Source organism: Pelobates fuscus, chromosome 4 (assembly GCF_036172605.1).
Source record: "Pelobates fuscus isolate aPelFus1 chromosome 4, aPelFus1.pri, whole genome shotgun sequence".
Classification (NCBI taxonomy): domain Eukaryota; kingdom Metazoa; phylum Chordata; class Amphibia; order Anura; family Pelobatidae; genus Pelobates; species Pelobates fuscus.
Window position 1 is genome coordinate 297,140,950 of NC_086320.1, and position 22,371 is coordinate 297,163,320.

The window sequence follows — 22,371 nt, forward strand, 5'->3', positions numbered from 1 at the left end:
CTGATGGACGAGTTTGAACGCTACGGCCGAGCCTCGGGGCTTAAACTAAACCACACGAAATGCGAAACCATACAAATTTCGGCCCAAACATCCAACTGGGACCACGTCAAAAGAACCCCTTTCATAGCTGCGACGACTAGATGATACCTGGGAATCTGGATTTCAAGCAACCCAACGGAAACCTTTATACGGAACTACGCCCCGCTCCTCAAACAAATACAGAAAGACCTGATAACCTGGAATTACGACTGCATCTCATGGCATGGTCGCATCGCAGTACCAGAACATCTTGCCGAGACTCCTCTACTACTTCAACACCATACCCTGGCACTTACCACCGGAATTCTTCACAACTCTGAGAAAAGCGGTCAGCAAATATGTCTGGAAAGGAAACCGAGTGAGGCTTAGCCACGATAAAATATGCCTACCCAAAGCGTGGGGAGGCCTAGCACTGCCAGACTTCTATCCTACAACGGATAAGAGACTGGCACGCAGCCCCTCATCACAAACGCTGGGCAACACTAGACAGAGAAAGCACGAACAAAACCCTGCACTCACAGGTATGGCATCACACCCAGAGGGAAACCCCAAACAGCGACAAAACCTCGCCCATAGCACACACGCTGAAAACATGGGCAACAATGAGAAAAGAAACATACATATCCCCCCCAGCTGAGCCCACTAACGAATAATATTGACCTAGGCGGCGGCCTTCCGAGGAGCGCGTGGCCGACAGCAGAGGGAGATGACTATTTACCCCTGAAGGGGGCGCTAAGCAACGCAGGACTAAAGAACACTGGAACCGGCACCCCCACACTCATGCACAGGTTCCGCTACGCGCAGCGGCGACATTTTTACTACAATCTGCCAAACAGACTGGCAGTCCACAGAGACATCACGTGGTTCGAAAACCTGTGCGTGAATGAACCAGAAGCAGATGGGAGAGTATCCAAACTGTACCAACGGATTATAATAGGAGACCGGGTTCGGAACATAGCCTTCAAGAGACGATGGGAGGACCTCAAGGATAGAACATACACAGATGCCAAATGGGAACAGATACTCATACTTCAGCACAAGAGCTCGATCAGTTCAAGATACCAATAAGTCAACTTTAAACTGATCTCACACTGGTACCGCACACCCTCGCTACTGCATAGAATATTCCCAGGGAGTAACAGATTTTTTTTTTCAATGTATTTTATTTATCATTTTTCATACATGAGAGATACGTAACATCCGCAATGGCGGAGGGGTACAGAAAGGAAAAGGAAAAGGGAAAAGGGAGGGGGGGACAAAGACATATAGCATATCGACTTTTGTACAGAGGTAAGTTCAAACAGAATTACATAATTACAGTAGTAGGTACATTTGTCTGGTTAGCATGCATAACTCAAAACATATGACAATTTTGTTTGTTTACACCCATATAACGATATGCGCGCTAACCTTGGTTCAGTCAGTCCTAACTGGGGTTAGGGGAAAGGAGGAGGGGGCGGGGTAAAGGTGGGGTAGCAGCATCTTTCAAGCTTGAACCTCTACGTCATCTATGAAGTTGTTAAGAACCTTAAGCCCTATTAATGGTGCTAACTGCTGGAGGTTATTGTGTGTGAGTGAAATCTTGTATTTTTTTTTGTTTTCCTCATCTGTATTCCACCCATCTATGCCAGCGAGTCGTATGTTTGGCTTGGTTATCGGTTAGTCTGCTTGCCATGCATTCATATGTGTAGGTCGAATCTAGCCTGCTCAAAATCTCTGGCAAAGTGGGCGGTTGTGTAGACTTCCATTTATGGGCTATTGCGGTTTTGGCTGCTATCAGGCAATGAATCGTTAAATAAAGTTCATCTTCAGGGAGGGTGTCCGTGAAGATGTGGAGCAAAAAGCACTCAGGGCTCATTTGTATCCCGATCCCTAAATTGTTGCGTAGAAGCGACGCTATGTCGCGCCACATTGTGGTGATTAGTGGGCATGTCCAGAATATGTGGTAGAGGGTACCTTCCTGATTCTGACATCTCCAACACACTTTCTTTGTCCCATGGTAAATATGGGCTAGCTTGGTGGGAACCAAGTACCACCGCATAGCTAGTTTGCAGTAGGATTCCCAGTGGGTGAGACTACGGGTGGCCTGCTTTGTTTTCTTTTGGGCCCGATTCCATATTTCTGTCGAAAAACATTTACCCATATCTAATTCCCATTTTGCCATGTAGGGTGGTTTGAATTGCGCGTTCTGGAAAAGCAGTGTGTTGTAACACAGAGACAGTGCTTTAGCCTTCGGCAGTTTCCCCATACATTTTTGGATGAACAGCGGCAGCAGCGCGGGCTCCTTGAGCCGCAGCCCGCACTCCTGCGTTATGTTCCTTATTCGTAGATAGGGGAACAATTCTCGTGGAGATAGGTGGTATTCCTTTGCTAAGTCAGGGAATGGTTTGATACCTTGGGGGGTCAGTAGGGAGCGCACAGATTTAATCCCCTGTCGTAGCCACGTATCCACTTGGAGGTCAGTTGTTCGGGCCGTTAGAGCCCGCAGTGGCGCCGCCATGAGTAAGTCGTTTTGTTGTAGGAATAGTGGGGTAGTTTGCTTCCATGTGCGGAGCAACGTCTCTGTGGTCGGTAGGGGGGGCTTTGGTCCGGAGAGCCGAGCTCCCGTCCAAAGGGTAAGCGGGATCGTGCTATTGGGCATACACGCGTTTTCCAGCGCCAGCCACACCGGAGGAGATGCTCGCTCAAGGACCGCAACGCCCTGTGCCAATATGGATGCTTTGTAGTATAATTTTACGTTGGGTATGCCCAGTCCGCCCTTCGTGTATGAGCGCCACATCGACTTTTGTGCTATCCTCGGTGGTTTTCGTTTCCAGATGTGCGCGTTCATTACGGCTTGAAATTTCTGTAAGATAGGGTTGGGGATTGCGATAGGGAGGGTGCGGAAGAGGTATAATATGTGTGGTAATATCATCATTTTAATAGTGTGAATTCGCCCCAGCCATGAGATCTCTTTATCTCCCCACTGTTTAAGTTGTTGCTCTAGTCTGTTGGCAAGCGGTAAATGGTTTTCTCTAATTATCGCTGAGTGTGAGGTAGGCAACTTAATGCCCAGATATGAAATGGAGGTTGCTCGCCAATCGAAATTATATATCGTTTTTAATTGATTGAGGGTGGAGGATGGAATCCCCACCGCTAGTGCCTGTGTCTTTTTAGCATTGTTTTTATAGTAGGACATCTTTCCGTACCTGTCTAATAATGTTAGTAGGGTCGGTAACGTAGTTTCCGGGTGTGTTAGAAATAGGAGGACGTCGTCCGCAAAAAGGGCTATCTTTTGGATCCCTATCGGCGTATCTAGTCCTCTGATTGCGAATGTATTCTTTATATGTCTAATCAGGGGTTCCATACATAAGATAAATATTAAGGGGGATAGTGGACATCCTTGCCTGGCGCCATTCGTAATTTGAAAAGAGCGTGACAGGAAGCCAGAATTAAATATTTTAGCTGCAGGTTTAGAATATAGAACCATAATACATTTCAGGAATTCCGTAGGAATACCCATGTGCAGCAGCACCGCCTGCATATACGTCCAATTTAAGCGATCAAATGCTTTTTCAGCATCCAACGCTAGAAGTATGCCCTTTTGGTTGGTAGAGTGGGCCCAGGAGATTAGGTTTAAGAAGTGGCGTGTGTTGTCTCCTGGTTGCCTATTGGGGACAAACCCTGCTTGTTCAGGAGAGACCAAATCTTGTAGGATGGGCTGTAGGCGCATGGCTAACAATTTGGCGTATAATTTTAAGTCCGCATTAAGTAGCGAGATCGGTCTTAGGTTGGCACATTCGGTAGGAGGTTTTCCAGGTTTAGGGAGCGTAACAATGTGAGCTAGCAGCATCTCCTCCGGTATGGATCCTGATTCCCGAAAAAAATTGAAAAGATTTGTGAGGTACGGCGTCAGAAGGGGTTCGAATGTAGTGTAAAAGCAGTTGGGGAATCCATCTGGGCCAGGGGCTTTATGTTTGGGTAGCTTGCGGATTGCGTTTCGCACCTCGTCTTCAGTGAAAATGTCCGTCAACTTGGAGCTGTGGTGTGCAGTCAGGTGTGGAAGGTTAGCCTCTTTTAAGTAGACATCTATTTCTGTCTCTAGTGGCTGGTGAAGGGTATCGTCCAATGTGAGATTATATAGCTTATTATAAAAGGTAGCTAGTTCATCTACTATGTCTTGTGGGTTAAATAGTTTCGTACCTGTAGTTGATGTCATATATGGGAGTTTGGATTGGATGTATTGGGATTTTAGGCGTCTTGCAAGCATTTTGCCTGCTTTGTTCCCCTGCATATAGTAGGAGAGTTTCAGTTTTCGTAAATGTCGTTCTAGGGTCAGTAACGACAATGCATGTAGCTCTTCTCTTGTTCTTTCAATTTGTCGAGAGAGCAGTTTGGTTGGCCTGATTTTGTTATCTCTGTCTAGTGTTTTGAGACGTGTAAGTAGTTTTTCATGGTCGGTGTATATCCTTCGCTTTTTTATAGATCCCGCTTGGATTAGAAGACCTCGCACTACAGCTTTAAGAGCCACCCATTTAGTATCAATGCGCGAGGGGTCATTTACGTGGTTTTCATGGAACATTGTGATGCATTTGCGAAGGTTGGCGGCGATATCGCCATCAGCTATGAGGGATTCGTTCAGGCGCCATGTACCCCGACCTCGGGCCGGGTACATGGCCCTGAACGTGACAATTATTGGGGCGTGATCAGACCAAGTTCTTTCTCCTATGTGCACTGCTGTAAGATTCGTGAGGGATCTCTTGTCTACCCAACACATATCTATACGTGAGTACGTGTGATGTACCCGTGAGAAATAAGTGTAATTTTTCTCCTCCGGATATAGAGTGCGCCAAGTATCGTATATATCATTCTTGTGTAATAGTGTACTAAGATTGTGGCTCAGAGTAATGGCCTGTTGAAGTGGGCGCTTATCTGCTATTCTTTTGATGTCTAAGTCTGGATCTAATGTGCAGTTGAAGTCCCCACAAATGATAGTGTGGCCCACCCGCAATTTATTTATCTTGTTTAGCGATTTATTTATAAAAGAGGTTGGGGAATTGTTGGGTGCGTAAATGGAAGCAATCGTGAGTTGCATGCCGTTCAGTGTGCCTACCACGATGAGGAGCCTGCCTTGCGTGTCTGCGTAAGTGGTATTTAGTTGGAAAACCCAGTCAGTGTGAAATAGTATGGCTATGCCTTTGGTTTTGTTAGGCGAGAGAGCATGGTACACTTGGGGATATTTGGAGGGTAGGAAGGTAGGAGGCTTTTTTATACACATATGCGTTTCTTGGAGACATACTATTGCTGCCTTAGATTTATGTAAATCTTTTATCACTGCACTTCTTTTGTATGGACTATTTAAGCCGTTTACATTCAGAGATAAGCATTTAAACTGGCCTGCCATTAGTGGTGTGTATTTGGGTTGGGATGCTTATTATAGGTAGGTCTGCAACCAATCGGGGATGCAGTCTTCCGGAGGTATAACCAGGCCCTAGATAGTTGATGGTGGAGTGGTGCCCTGCAGGTTCCTATAGTTATACAGGAGATTGCTGCTATCGAGGTAGGGGTTGGGAATGGGGGACGGACAGGGGGAGAACAAAAAAGAAGAATAAAAATAAGTATATACAATATCTCTCGAGCCCGAGAGAGGAACAAGGGATACAATGGGGAGACTTCCAACTCGTCCATTGAAGATCCCGTCTGGGGGTCGTGCGGAGCGGGACCGCACCCGGGCCGTATGGTTGTTGTTAGTCTGCGTATCAGTATTTTCTGTCGGGGGGGCGCACTTACGTGCAGCAGCCTTCTGATAGCCTGCGTTTTCACAGTATGGGCCATGAACTGGGTATCGAAAAAGTTTCACACAAGGAACCTTGGATATTTGGTAATATAGTGTATTCAGTTGAATATCTAGGTGTTGTTGGGTAATAATAATTTGTTTTCTTTTATTTTTAATTATTATTATTTTTGTTGTTTTTATTTTATGCTAATTTTTATTCTTTCTTCACTCTGCGCTCTGTCGTTTCGGGAAGGGGCTTGTGATATTCACAGCTATGCGATCAACAACCTGAACCTGAACTGGAGTGGTAGCATGAATGGATGTGGCGAACGTGAATAGTAGTTCACAAACAAGCGAAACAGATGGTTCTAGGCTATACCTTATTGTCATTGACATAATGAGCGAAGGGTACATCCCTGGTGCAGCGAATCAATTGAGTAGATTACAATTTAAACAGGTATATTTGAACGTGACATTAACACTAAGTATAACCTTGTAGACATTATTAACAGTCCAATCGCGACATAGCTTATTGCTGAGGGTAGTACAGTCACATGATAATTACAAACATTGAATGAAGTATATGCAAATTCTTAACTCTAAGCCTACTAAGTGTGATATTTTTCTTTTTTCTTTTTCTTTTTTTTTTTTTATATTTGTTTTAATTTGCCTGTGTTCTGCTGATACGGGAGGGGTCATGTAATGATTAAGAGCATATTGTAGCAGCCTAAATCAGAGAATGGTAGCATGAGTAGACTTTGGCAAGCATAACTGGTTGGACCCCAGCATCCTCGTGATGTCGTGATTGTTATCTAGTAGCAATCAGCAGTGAACAGTAGGGAGACATCTCTCTTTCGATGGAATCCAAACAGTTAGGTAGGTGCAAATATGCTTGAGACCCTTATTGTAGTTTTGTGGTTACTGTATAAACGCGGCATCGTTAAGCACAGAGAATATGACAATCACATGGTAACTGCTACCAACGGACTTAAACATGTGTAATTGCTTAACTCTAGAAATAATAAAGTGTTTTTTATTTTTTATTTTTTTTTTTTTTTTTGGGGGGGGGGGTTTGTAATAGAAGATTATATACATGTTTTAGATTTGTCATTGGAGATTGTATACATGTTTTAATTTTAGTCTGCCTGCGTTCTGCTGTTTCGGGAGGGATCATGTAACGGTTAAGAGCATATTGTAGCAACCGAAACCAGAATATGGTAACATAAATGAACTATGGCAAGCAAAATTGGTTAGTCCCCAATATCTCTATGATGTCACGGCTGTTATTTAGGTAGGTGCAAGTATGCTTGGGACCCTTATTGTAGGATTTCGATTACAATTTAAACGTGGCATCAATTAACACAAGGCATATGACCATCACACGGTAATTTCTAACAATGGACTTAAAGATATGTAACTGTTTTACTCTAAAATTAGCAAAGTGCGATTTTTTTTTTTTTTTTTTTGTTTTTGTAAGTGGAGATTATATACATATTTTTTTTTTTTTTTTGGTGCTTAATCTGCTGCGTCAATACCCGTATATAAATACCAATCCAGTCGCTTGCAGTTGTCGGTTGCTTCCACCGCAGCAGAGAAAGATTGTAGAAGGAGCAAAGAACAGCAGGAAACCGTTTATGGGAGTCCATATGAAGATTCGGCCATATACAGTCTCGGTCAGTTGGGTAGGTAACTTGTGATATTGTGAGTTTTGGTGGTGATAACGAATTCAGAAGGCCGTTGTCCCCATATCTTCTCTAGCGGGGTGGAGGACCCACCATCTGCCAGTCTGGGCGGATCGTCGACGGTGAGGGTGTTATAGCTGCAGGGCTAGAGGCATGGCCTTGTGCTTTCCAGAGGCCCCATGTTGTGAGCGTGGCCAGTCCTCCTATCGGGTCTTCTATAATATGGAGCTTGTTATTCCTCCACACCATGAGTTTGGTGGGGAATCCCCATCTGTATGCCTGGTCGTGGTTTCGTAAGGTTTTAGTTATGGTGGAGAATTCCTTTCTCCTCGCCATCGTTAGTGCCGATAGGTCGGCGAATATCGAGATGTGGGTGAACGGTTCCGGCAGCGTCGATTTTGATCTGGCCGCCTTGAGTAGTGCATCTTTAGCTCGGAAATAGTGGAAGCGAGCTATAATATCTCGCGGTACTTCTGCCGCGAATCTGGGCGGCTTTGGGATGCGGTGGGCTCTGTCAAGTTCCCAAGTAGTACCTTGTAGGTCGGGAACTAGTGTAGAGCAGAGATTTTTAATATAGATAGGTATCTGATCGGGTGTGATGGCCTCTGGGACCCCTCGGAATCTCACATTGTTCCGGCGGGAACGGTCTTCCATATCTGCCATCTTCTGCCATAATTTAGTGTTCTCCTCCTCCAATTTCTGCATTTTGTCAGCTAATGTGTTGTGGGCTGAGCATAGATCGTCAGTCTTTCTCTCGACTTGATCTGTGCGGTCTCCCAGTTCCTCCAGTTCCTGGTGAATGCCAGAAATAACGGTTGTAAAGTCTTCTTTAATGGTAGCCCTCAGGTCCATAAGCATATGTTTCAAGTAATCTTTAGTTATGTGATCATCGTCTGTTGCTTTTTGCAGGGGCGCCTCGGAGTTATTGTCAGTCTCAGGTGACTGGGCTCTGCTTGCGGCGCCATCTTGGGCCTGCTTCTGTCGGTCTTTTTTAGGTGGCCGGACCGCGTCTGTTAGCTTTGTTTGTTTAGAGGGTGACATGGTGTCTCTCCAAATGTCCCCACTCGATTTTGGATCTGAGTGTGTCAGTGAAGTATTGATTAGTCGCTTGTTAGGCCCGGGTTGATACGGAGCTCCTACTCCATGCGACCGATCGTGTCGGAAGTTGGACACGCCCCCGGGAGTAACAGATTTAACCAGATTTGTATCTCCCTCAACCTATCATAGGAATGAGTGAATACATACTCATACCCGTCTAAGCCTCTTTTTTCTCTTAGCAATATATCTGAATAGGCAGACTATCATAAAACTGAAGTCTAAGCCCTCATGATTATATTGCTATCTCAACCTTCATAGCAAGATCTGTAGCATTAAAATGGGTGTAATAAAATAAGTACTTACAAGGAATACTAGAATTTCACTATAGTTGAATCTAGGTAGTTTATACCTCTCTCTCCCTTCAGACTGTCGAACTTCTGAAAAATGCTCAGATAATTAACCTTCCGATTCATAATCCTCAGAGTTGGTGCTGTGCTTGCACAGCACATACTATCACACACAAATAGGACTGAACATCCGGTTTTTATATTTTATTTCTACACATTTTTATTTGCTTGTATTAACAGCAAACATTAAAAGTTAAGTTTTATTACCACTATATTATGTAACAGTGAAAAGACTCCACTTTGATACTACTTACAAATGTATCTCTTTGGCGACACCTGCTGGTAGTTTCTGATTTTGTTTTTCTTCAGCATAGTTTCATTTCATAGTTAAAGGGACACTATAGTCACCCAGACCACTTCAGCTCAATGAAGTGGTCTGGGTGCCAGGTCCTTCTAGGGTTAACCCTTCAGATGCATACATAGCCGTTTCAGAGAAACTGCTATGTTTACATTTGGGGTTAGGCCAGCCTCTAGTGGCGGTCTTCCCGACAGCCACTAGAGCCGCATCTGCAACGCATATTATGCCTCCATCACGCAGAGCGTCCGTAGGAAAGCATTGAGAAATGCTTCCTATGGACACTTTGAATGCGCGTGCGGCACTGCCTCGCATGCGCATTCCGCTCCACTGATGTCAGACAGGGAGCTGACGTTGGCGGGGGAGGAGAGGTAAGAGAGCCCGGCGGTGGAATAAGGCGAGTAACTGAAGGGGTTTTAACCCCTTCAGCACCACGGGAGGGGGACCCTCAGGGTACTATAGTGTCAGGAAAACAGATTTGTTTTCTCCCGCTTTCTCCCCAGTACCACCACTGTGACTCTTTTGACAATATAGACTCTACTCTAGCTTAGCAACTGTTTTTTTTTTTTTTTTTTTTAGAATAAATAAATTATATATATATGTACACACACACACACACACAAACACTTTTTTTATTGACTTTTATATATTTTTCACACATACTTTGTTTTCGTTTATTCTTATTTTCATAGGTCTTTTCTGACCTCAGACACTCAACAAGATGACAACGGAAGCTATTTATTTTAATTCATTTTTGTTTTTAAAATTGAACTTTGAGATTAATGTGACTAAGTCATCTCCTGTCCTGCTTAGTCTTTGCCCTGCTGCTGACTCCACCTCTGGGGGAGGTCTCCCAGCCATCATGTGATATATTCCCCAGTTAGACTATATGGAGACTATTGCTTGTGCTGCATTTTGCCTATAGGGCTGTTTTACATTGACACGATGACATAAAAAATTGGAGATACACATCTCTAAGATATAGGGGTTTCGGATTACGTCATCATGCCGGCATCGACCTGATGACATCATCAGAAGTGGCCGAACTACTGATGGAAAGTGCTCTATCACCTAAACGGCACTTTCTTACCACAGTCTTATCTGGCTGTGAGCTGTATTATCAGGTTGGTCCTTTACTCTATACTCCCCTAATACAATTATTGTTTACTAGGAAAGAACTTAGCTAGGTTTACTCAGCTGTATTTATTAATTTAATGTGAGATCTACGAGTGGCTGTTATATATATTTTTATCAAACTTCTAATTATTTGTAATTTCATTGCAGTTTTTTCACTTAATTTAATAATTTGCCTGTGATTAATCACTGTATTTAAATGTTACTTCTGCATTGATGTTGTAGCTTGATAAGGACCTGGTAGGGTCAAAACATTACTATATTTTCCCCAATAAAGCTGCTATTTTTAGTTATCCCGGAGTGCCTGAACCGTTATTTATCCTGCTATAATGTAAACCTACTTGTATTTTGTAATATTTATACAGAATTCACAGTATCGGAATGAGTAGCAATTTAGGATGGCCATAATGCATTATGGCAATGGACATATTTCTTGTAGTACAATAGAAAGGATCAGGTTATCATGGCCAATGTCATGTGGTTTAAATGCCTAGTTTCCATGGACATGTGTCTTTCAAGCTGCAAGACGTTTTGCCACCACAAAAAGACCTCCAAAAACCCCTACTGCACAAAATCATATCAGCCATATTGAAGTGTTAAAAATAATTTTAAGAAATTAAGACATCACAGATGCACTTACTTTTCTCTTCCATCTCTCGCATTTCTTCGGGTGGAATCTTTAGCTTGTCAATGTGCTCTCTAATTACACTAGCCCACTTCTGCAAAGAATCCAGTGCCAACCATGGCCGTGACATGTCTACTACCAATATAATCAATGTGTCCCTAATACTTTTAGCATCCATGGCGAATTTCAAGAGACCTTTGTGATACAGATCCCCATCCAAGATCCATACGTTACATCTGGTTTGGTCTGGAATAAAGTAAATTGTATTAAACAACAAATTATACATAGTACAATACTATAAAGATGAAGTTGTAATCGTTACAGTCACAGTAAAGCCTTTATTACTTCATTAACTCATCTACGTGGAAGATAAAAATCGGACAGAACTTAATTCATGTTCCAGACATGGAGAATTAGCTGTAGGCATTTTCATTAATGCTAAATTTGCTTAATATGTGTATGTTCATTTACTACGTTGGTAGACAACATATTGTATACTTTGTTCTCAATAGTACTTCTAAAGATGCATTCAAACCAGTGCCTTTCTATGAGAAGCATTGTTGGTAGAGCACAGCAATGACCTAACATTCACCATGGGCCCCAATGCTTTTCCATGTGAGATAATCAAAGTAGATCAGTATGGAGACTCTCCTCGGGCACAAATAAATTTGTGAGGGCATGAGCAGATCCTAGAAATCACTTCATCCCAGTGCCGCTGGGATTCCCAACCTGCACTCACTCACTGAGTGCAAGGGCTATTAGGGAGCCATTACGGACAGACGGACACACCTTTTCCATTAATTTGGTTTGATTAAAGTGAATAACCCAGTCAATGTCTAGATCTAACTAGGGTCCACAAACTCTCATTTGAAATTGTGTGTCAGGACAAACTAGAATGCACTACCCTTTTAATCTCTATTTTAATTTCCATACCACTGATAGCCCCTTTTTAGGTGACCAAAGGAAAGTATACATTTGAGGAGAGACTCTGGAAGCAGTACACATTAGAGAGAACATGTTAATCTCCCATGTTATATACTAATACTGGGAGGTACTGTGAATTATTGGTCAGCTTAATGTGATAGGACAATATTTATAATATAGGGGCTTTTAAATAACCTTGTAATATGTAATTAATTACCGTATATACTCTAGTATAAGCAGAGTTTTTCAGCACATTTTTTGTGCTGAAAAACCCCAACTCGGCTTATACTCGAGTCAATAGTCTGTATTATGGCAATTTGCATTGCCATAATACAGACTGGGGGCTGTGGGGGCTGGCAGAGAGCTTACTTACCTGTCCTGCAGCTCCTGTCAGCTCCCTCTTCCTCCGCGCCGTCAGTTCAGCACCTCGGTCAGCTCCCAGTGCAAGTCTCGCGAGAGCCGTGGCTCTCGCGAGACTTACAGTGTGAGCTGACAGAAGAGCTGACCGGACGGCGCGGAGGAGGAGGGAGCTGACAGGAGCTGCAGGACAGGTAAGTAAGCTCTCTGCCAGACACCCTCTCCCCCCACTGAACTGCCAATGCTGGACCACCAGGGAAGGAGAGCCCCCCTCCCTGCCATATATCAAGCAGGGAGGGGGGACGAAAAAAATATATATCAATACTAATAATTAAATTAAATAATAAACAAATAATAATAATGAAATTAAATTAAAAAAAATAATAAATAATAATAAAATTTAAAAAAAAATATTTATTTATTTATTTTAAGGATGCTATTCCTCAAGTGGCAATATAGATTTATATTTATCTTTGAAACTGCACCAATGCTCCAACTGCACCTGCATGTTCAGGGTGTGCCCCCAATTCTCTTTGGGGCAGTATGGCATCCTGTGAAATAAAATTTTCACCATGATGGCACACTATTTTCAAATCCAGACAAGCCACGGTTAAATAAATAAATAAAATAAAAAAACAAGGGGCCAGTTTGAGTTGTTTGATCAAACCATTTTATAATAGAAACATAGAATGTGACGGCAGATAAGAACCATTCGGCCCATCTAGTCTGCCCAATTTTCTAAATACTTTCATTAGTCCCTGGCATTATCTTATAGTTAGGATAGCCTTATGCCTATCCCACGCATGCTTAAACTCCTTTACTGTGTTAACCTCTACCACTTCAGCTGGAAGGCTATTCCATGCATCCACTACCCTCTCAGTAAAGTAATACTTCCTGATATTATGTTTAAACCTTTGTCCCTCTAATTTAAGACTATGTCCTCTGGTTGTGGCAGTTTTTCTAATTTAAAATATATAGTCTCCTCCTTTACTGTGTTGATTCCCTTTATGTATATAAATGTTTCTATCATATCCCCCCTGTCTCGCCTTTCCTCCAAGCTATACATGTTAAGATCCTTTAACCTGTCCTGGTAAGTTTTATTCTGCAATCCATGAACCAGTTTAGTAGCCCTTCTTTGAACTCTCTGTAAGGTAAAAATGCTGGCCACATTTAGTGGTTATTCTAGCCGTTGTGCTTTTTCAGATCCTGATGTGTTCGTGTAATAAAGCCTCAATATTTGTTTTATTTAACATAGTCTCATGAATAACAGTGCCCCGTGTACTTGTTTTCCAGGTCTTGTTGGCAAGTCACAGGGCCAAATATAGTAGATGCCCCTTTCAACTTAGAAATTGGATAAAGCAAACAGACACTGGCACTGCACTCGTGACATATGGACAACATGTATACAGTATTTTTGTCTGTGTACCCAAGGGCCAGCACTTCGTGTCACAGAGCAGTTTTTGCACAACTTATAAAATATTTTAAATTCTTAATTTAAACACCAAATGCATGTTTTTTTTATTTTATAAACAATCCCAATAATTAACAACATGCTCTCATTTCAGTGTGGTCAGTGGAGTACCAGATATTTCGCGATAGTGAGTATTAGTAGTGAAATATTGTCTGGCATACAAATTACTCTGCACAGCTATATGCTCAAAATACACCATCTGTCATAAATAGTTTAAAATAAATTGTATTTATTCACAAATTATGCCAGGAGTTGCCAAAATTGGCATTTTCAGAGGTGGTACCCAGTTAATCGCTGACAGTGCGCCTCCATTTTGATTGTGTGCTGTAGAATAGTCACCAGAAGGCTCACTTAGGGGCTCTATATCTGATGCAGTAAGTGTGTCACTGTCAGATATATCAGAGAAGTCACTCTACTGTGACCCACGCCTTGGTTACTTCCCCCCCATCCCTCTAACACCAACTCCATCAACCCATCTCCCAATGTTAGAATTCATTGGCTGTGACACTGACTCCGATGGCACCAGATTAGCTGCTGTTGGACTGCCGGGGGGGGGGGGGGGGGGGCAAGCAGACCCCTGATCAGATCAGGCAGAGTATTACTTGTGGGGAGTGGAGGGACACTGATGTTATGATTTGTCATTACGCCCCAATGTCATGAAAGCCAATGCTTTTCAGGATATAATGACAGGAACTAAAGACAGATTACTGTATTATTGCTGGGGAGCTCTGTTATATACTCTACACACCAAAAATATGGAGCTCCTACAAAAGAGGGACATTACGGTAGTAGAAAAGAGACGTTGGTCCAAAACAGGGACTGTCCCTCCTAAATAGAGACACTTGGGAGGTATGCAAAAGGAATTGAAGGAGCAGTAAGAGATGTACATACAGTTGGGAATAAAGATACCTTTTTTCGCTCTGCTCTGGTAACCTTTCCTTGAGTGAACAGAAGATGTGGGGAGGGAGAGGATGCATTTTATTTTTGGTGTATAACCAAGATCAAGTACGCCTGCCAGACAAATTTGAAGCATATACTAATGTGCTTTTAAATTGGAGATTCAGCAGTAATATTTGTACATTTTGTTTTGCCGTCAGATCTTCAATGCTCCGATAAAGATTATAATTTCTGTTGCTGCTGCTTGCACCCAGTTTATCATGACATCACATGTCACTGACCCAAAACAAAATATCAAACAGGTTAGGCAATACACCTATGCACACAGTCATCCATGCATAAATTCCAATACATGGACAAGTCATATATAGACTACAGCATTCACATGCACTGACAAGCCCCACGGTAACATTAGATTATTCACAAACTGATAATCTTTATTTATATGAATGTTGTGATTATGCCTTTTAGCTAGTAACTTTAAGACTTTACTACTAGCGCAAGATCTGAAATTCTGGTTAATACATGATTTTGTGAAACTAATACACCATCATTGCACTTAAAAGGGACACTAAAGTCACCAAAACAACTTTAGCGTAATTAAGTAGTGTTGGTGTAGAGGTCATGCCCCTGCAACCTCACTGCTCAATTCTCTGTCATTTAGGAGTTAAATAATTTTGTTTATGCACCCTAGTCACACCTCCCTGCCTGCCACATGCACAGCCTTCCATAAACACTTCATTTAAAGGTAGATCGATTATGACACTTCCTTTATAGCACAGTTTGTTTAATTTAGAAAATATTGTCTCCTGCATGGTTAATAGCTTGCTAGACCTTGCAGAAACCTTCTGTATTTAATAAAAATTTTACATTTACAGAGCAGGAGCTAAAACATGTAAAGCAAGTTAATATCTGAAAATTAAACCTTTTTTTTCCCCCACACTGGCTGTCAGTCACATCCAGGGGAGGTGTGGCTAAGGGTACATAAACAGACAAATGTCATTTATCTCCTCAAAGGCAGATAGTTGACCAGTGAGACTAAAGGGGCATGATTTATATACCAACACTGCTTCATTAAGCCAAAAGTTGTTTTGATGACTACAATGTCCCTTTAATTTACAAAAGTATATGCATTTGCTTGCATTACCTTTGAAAGCGTAAAAAAACAACATGCATTATATAAAAACCCCACTCACCATCTCGATCTTCATCATGCACATTTATATAGAGATACTCCATCCCTCTCCCCTTCTTGTACTCCTCAATTCCCTGAAGTTTTCCGATCAAACTTGTTTTGCCTGCACCATCTTCGCCTACATTTAAAAATGATGAATACTAATGAGAAATTAAAGATCAATAACCACACAGTGTATAAGATATTACTAAGGTAGGATGCAATCTGCTGCCAAGTAACTTACACAGTTCATGTAAGTGTTACAAAGAAAAACTAAAAAATGATTTTATCATGACTTAACACACATTAAAGCTATCCAGTTGCTTGGAATGTTATTTAAAAGGTACTGTATAATGCAATATCTAAACAGGTAAGAATTTTCCTTCTTTAAATAAAAAAAATAAAAATAATCATACTCCACTTTTAACGAATGAGATACAGAGAGCAAAAAAATAAATCTCAAATCACTAAGTATATATATATATATATATATATATATATATCCATTACAAATAAAACATTTTTAAAAAGATATAAAAGCACAGATTCCATTTAGATTTATTTTTTAAAATCCTCCACACATTTTTCAATAATAAGGAATCCTATATGAGACGTTGTTTAGTATCAATCCTTAATTGCCAAAGCAAAAAATAAAATAAAAAAAACAACTGAATGAGTGAGTACACGGTTTGCAGAACTGCAATTATCACTAAAATATTTAATACCCAACAGCTGGATATAGCATTTCCAAGTTTAAAAAGGTCAGCTCTCTTGGCGTTGATTTAATGTACAGCAAGCACAATATCACACCACCAATATCAGTTAGGAGATGCTATTGTGACATTTAAATCTCTCGGAGGAGTATAATTGCTTTGCAGGGTATCAAGAAGGGCAAAGGGGTGGAGGAGTGTAGGGAGTGCTGCATAGCTAAAGTTATTTAAATCCAGCAGTTTATAATGAATACAATAAGATGGAAATATACGGTTTGTAACAATTGTTAAATTGTACTATATTACAAATTACAATTTTAACATTTAGGGGGGGGGGGGGGGCGGAACTAGCAGAGGAACAGAGTGCTCGCAAAAACGGCTTGTTTTGGTGAAAATTGTGCACATAGCCAGCTATCTACATTGCCAACCAGCCTGGCACGATAATGGGGTGGAAAAATTAAAGTCGGGAAAAAGCCCTAACAACCAAGATATCGGCGAACTGCTGCAGATCTTGCAAAAGGCCGCATGGGACAAGATGGTGCTGGACAAAGGTTCCGTTTACTCCTTGGATGATAGATTTCGGAGAGGGTCAATCACTAGGCCCAACACTCGGGTTTCCACCCAAGAAACCTTTATGCAAAGAGCCAGTAACAGGAATACTTGAAACCATGCTGGCAGACCTTCGCAAAAACATAGCCACTGATATGGCCTACTTTAAAAAAAGAGCCATAGAGGGAGCCACTGCTAGAGTCACACTACGGAAGCCTCTACCAGTACACAATACACGACTTGCCTTGATTGAAAGGCAGCTTGGAGAACTGAAACAGCAGGAGCGCGCAACCAGGGACAAAGTGGATGCATTTGAGGAGCAACAGAGAAAGTATAATCTGAAATTACATTGTGTCCCAGAGTCCGTGGGTCCTGCTGATGCACCACACTATGTCAGATGCGTAGTTGCAGGCCTCCTACCACCTAAACAGACGAAGATGGCGAAATCTGACTGCATATTTTGCCTTTCTAAGCTGGCTATTTAGAGCTGGAGACACACCTACAGAAGTTACAACTCACTGGCCCCCTGGGAGCAGAAAGATCTGTTCTGACTCGCCTAGACCCTACAAGGATAACAAAGTTCCCTCTTCGCTCCCAAGTCTCCCACAATTCACCACTGTAAACCGAATACACTTTACATTATACGGCTACCTCATAATATTCTTCTTGTTTCCTTATTTGCTCTTATCGATTTTACTTATAATGTTAAGGTCCCTCACATTTTTGGTTATTTAGACTCTGGGACTAGTGTATTCCTTCCCTGACAGGGGCACATGTGGCTGGGTCACCTTGCACATACTTGAACCTGATTTATCTGGACACCGAACGCCACATCTGCAATAGGCTCACTTATTAACGCTCTATTTACCTACTCTGTGTCCTGGGAGAGAGAAGAGTCCCTAATTGGGCATCTCTAGTAAAACTGGGGTATAACCTACGGAATTCAGCCTATGCCCATAGGGGATTACCGTTTAGTCTTCCATATGTATGGTTGATATATTGAGGTTTTTTTTCATAAAAGATTCAGCATGTCTCATACTACCCAATATTACGTGGCCTCTGAAGGATAGCTGTATGTAAAAGTACCATATCGAATTGACTTACCTCAAACTTCGCCTTTTGCCTATGGCTTCCTCTTCTCTTCCACTATCAGAGTGTTTTTTTTTTATTTTATTATTTCTCTATAAAAACACAAGAGAAAGTAGGGACTACTTGGTCTTATGTATTTTTCCCTTTGCTTGATAATTGTGACAAAATGTTGGAGCAAGGCAAGCTCCATGTCCTTCATCAAGTTAATAAAAGGTGAAGCTTGCCTTAAGATTTACCTTTGTCAAAAGTCTTATGTTTTAAAGAGAAATAGATGAGATAAGAAGAACATTCTGAAAAAGGAATAGAAGAGGAACCAATAGGAGAAAGGTAAGTCTGAGGAGTCACTTTACAGGAACACTCCAACTTGCTGCAGGGCTTAGCTCAGAGAAGTCAACAGAAGTTTCTGCTGAGGAACCAGTCTAAAAAGGTAGAAATAGGGGGGCGGAGCCTGACAGCCTAGCTGTAAAGACGTGGACGCCACGAGCTCCTGCCTGGCGGGCAAAAATCGGGGTCAAAGCGATGGCTACAAAGCCCAAGAACCCACCAGGGTGCACCATTCATGTCGGGGGTGCACCCTGGAATCGAATGGAACAACTCCGAAACCCGTCGGGGCCGGGAGAGCGGAACGCCAAGTGCGGCCTACTGAGGCTGGAGCCGGGGAGAGGCGGCCGCTCTCCCCGACACCGGTGCCCCCAAACGGATACGCTAACATCCGAGCCCCCCCTTTGGACCGGTGGGGGATATCCCGGTCCCAAATGGGTGAACTGACCAGGCCTGGGGACGAACTAACTGGCTACACCGTCTGCAGGGGCAATGTACCGCTGAGCGCGGTCAAGATGGCGCCTCGGAAAAGGCCCAAGATGCAGAGCCCAACGCTTCCCCTGGAGGCTTTTGACCGGATCTGCAGGGGCTTTTGGACAGTGCTTTGCGGACGTGGAATGGCCTACCATTTAGCGGTAAAAGCGTTGGCTACATGTATACGCCCCACAACTCGCCGCCGCCAATACACCTTCTTACCTCTAGCCTCCAGGGCAGCCATCCGGCAACGCAGACGCCAAAAATATAAATGGCGGGAAACAGCGCCGAGACACCCGGGCGCACTCACTCTCTCCCACACGCGCAGGAGCCGGTTCCTCGAGCAAGCACTGCAAACAAGCAACTCACCTGTCCCAAAAGCCTGCGATCAGCGAAGCACCACCCTACCGACCCCCACTCAAGCTGCAAGCCACGATGCTGCCCACAGGTGCACCAGGCGGAGCACTGCTGGAGCGACATCTCAGCCTGGGATCATCGAAGAGGGGGCCACCAACGCCATCACCCAAGACATGAGCTGGAAGGTGAGCCTAGAGAAGCCTGGGCCAAACGACTGGGAGGCCAGGGTCCATGAGAAAGCCCCCATCGGAGTAAGCACTGGCAAACGGAACTGCCCTTCTATAGGCATTGGCTGACAGACTTATAAACTTTACCTGCTGTGCCACAGAGCACACGGAACAAGTAACTTAGTTTCTAGCTGTCATATCTGACTTGAATTTTCTTTTTTTTGTTTACGAGTACCTAAGATGACAATACAACCTAACAGGTTACGAGTTAAACTTACATACACTGTTAGATTGCAAAGCGATACTGCCTTATTTAACATCATGACATAGCAATATTTCTTATTTTTAGGAGCCCTGCAGCCTATGTAGGTACAGCTTACCATTCCTATCACTAGCCCAGCAGGCCCTACACAAGCGAGACTCACGATCACTCTACCGTCACAAAACACTAGACATGCATCCTAATGCTTTCTTTAGACCATATGCACGGCAAGCTAACCCGGTTTACCCCCACACTACTCGTGAACCTGCTTAGTTACAATCCCATATAAGCCTGAGGAAAGTACTGATTGTTTAATCTATTTGAATATCCTTAGTAACTTGCGCTTATTTCATGTACTTATTTTTTGCATAAACTACTCGCAATAGAACTGATCCTGCATTATTATATAAAAAGGTGCAAGTATTCCATGTACCCCACTGTTATTACCGTCGTTGATACTCATGTGGAATGCCGTTGGGGTACCACATAAGCGCTGTCATATCTTTCTGCACCACAAAAATAAAGAATTTATAAAAAGGTAGAAATAATTTTTCATGGTCAATAAATAGCAAGTTACAGATGACAAAGAAATGTTTTCCCGACTGAAATTTTATCTGGAAAAAAGGGTTGAGGAAGTAAATTGAAATGGAGAGGAAAATGAAAAACAGCCAGAGATATATTTTCTGCTCAACACAAAAAAAAAAAAAAAAAAAAAATGCTTGACAAATCAAAGTTGCGACCCTTAGGTTTCCTATAGGGGACACCAGATGAACTGATTCTTCCACCGCTCTGAACTCTTCTGAGTTCTTGTATTCAGCTTCAATTCAAATAAGCAAATCTTTATATACTAATATGGTAACAAATGTCTGAAGACAGACAAAATCCTTTCCACTCCCCCCTCCATTTTGAACACTTTTAAAGACTAGTATAACTCACTCTACTAAATGGTCTATTAAGTCTCCAACTTATTTCAAAAGGTGGGAATATTTTTTTCCTCTCTCATTTCATACACTGACTTTGTAATTTAAAATGGATGCAAAATCTCTTTAAAAGGAATAGTCATTTCTCTGGATTTAATACAAGAGAAACCCCAACGAAAACCAAGCTTTTTTCCCCCCAGGAGATTCTCCTTTAAAATGTATATTAAGGGGGAGGTCTCTCTTTGGAACCGCCATCATCGCATCCCTATCAGGGACCCAGGGAGAGCATTTCATCTTGTTGGGAGGGGACCTCAGGTATGCCCATCCAGATGCTGCACGGAGGGCAGAGGTGGAGGGTATGAGACCGCGTAAGAAGGTCCTACAGCTAAGGACCGAACGCGGGGGGTACTGAGGACCTACCGGGACGGGCTGGGAACTGTGGGACATGCGGACTGGGACACATGGGACTGGCACTTTGCCTGCCTGATGCACGGGGGTCGTGCCCATGCTACAGTGGGGGAGGCGCTCGGGTGGAGGGGGTGGGGGCGGAGGGGAGGACGAGGAGCCGCCAGGGGAACTCTTGCGGACAGTCACCTAGAGAGAAGCAATACATAACAGTTGCACTTCATATGTATATGGTAGGAATAGACAGAGAGGAGAATGGAGGCCCCCAAATGCCACAACACATACAAATTACCCCGGGTCACCCGCCCCCCTTGCACGGGAGCAAACCTATACCCACTCCCTCAACAAAGGTCATATAGATATAGGGGGGGGAAAAACAATTTAACAATCTTTAAAAAAAAAAAAAAAAAAAAAAAAAGAAACAGAGGTAGTATTTGCAAACAAAAATAATAGGACACACCAGAAAGCACAGGCATTTTGGACTGCCAGAGGTACCGGGGGGGCCAGCGGGGCGTATGGGGAGGGTTTGAGGTAGCGTCCTGGGGCCCTCACGGAGCCGCGACCTCGAACAAAGCTAATTGGATAAGCCCTGACAGGGGCCGAAACCCCCTATGCCCAGCCCCAAACCATTCTCATAGCTAAGAGGTCCCAGAAACCAGCATGAATTCACTCCCCATGAGGTTACTCACAAGGGAGAGGGGAGCCCCACACACACATTGGGACACACATATAGCAGACCAAGAGAGTAGGACATGAGTCTCCCTTCATCTGCGGAGAGCAGAACGCTTGACATAGTATGGCTAGGGATGGGGGACCCTATGTCCACATACAAGTCCCAGTTACCTAGACCTTAAATTGGGTAAATTATAGGAGGAGTAAAAATTGTTGCAAAATTATAAGCACATACACCTTGCAGCATGGCGTTTATTGGAGTCAGGCTCTGGGACCCGCATCTCTTCTCAGCGCTGGACGCTATGGGGGTGCTGGATCCTGAACCCCGCCATGGTCTGGCCACCAGTAAGACCAGACGCTTGAGGCGCTGTACGTTCGGTGCGCTGCCTCTTTGTTATTGTTATATACGTTGTTTTCGTCTTTTCACGTTCATAGGTGTCTTCACCACCTTTCCCTTTTTATCTTTCCCTTTTCTCTTCTTCAACCTTGAGGAGCGGGGCAGCGGGGTCGGTGGGGGGGCGGGACGGAGTTAGCGGAGGTGGGGACGGGAACATGACACTACAATTCACTACACTGAATGTCAGGGGTCTCAATGCTCCAAGGAAAAGGCGACTACTCTTTAGGGAATTGAAACGCATGAAGGCAGA

The 22,371-nt window shown here is 43.1% G+C and overlaps 1 protein-coding gene across 1 annotated transcript in view; it reads right to left on the reverse strand.

Moving 5' to 3' along the window:
- The window catches only part of DYNC1LI1 (dynein cytoplasmic 1 light intermediate chain 1), a 61,171-nt gene that overhangs the window by 20,351 nt on the left and 18,449 nt on the right, over positions 1 to 22,371 (reverse strand). Inside the window, exons 3-4 of the mRNA XM_063452223.1 lie at positions 15,821 to 15,937; positions 10,991 to 11,221 (exon numbers count right to left, since the gene is read on the reverse strand). Of these exons, the coding sequence (XP_063308293.1) occupies positions 10,991 to 11,221; positions 15,821 to 15,937 (348 nt within the window). The remainder of the gene's footprint in view (positions 1 to 10,990; positions 11,222 to 15,820; positions 15,938 to 22,371) is intronic.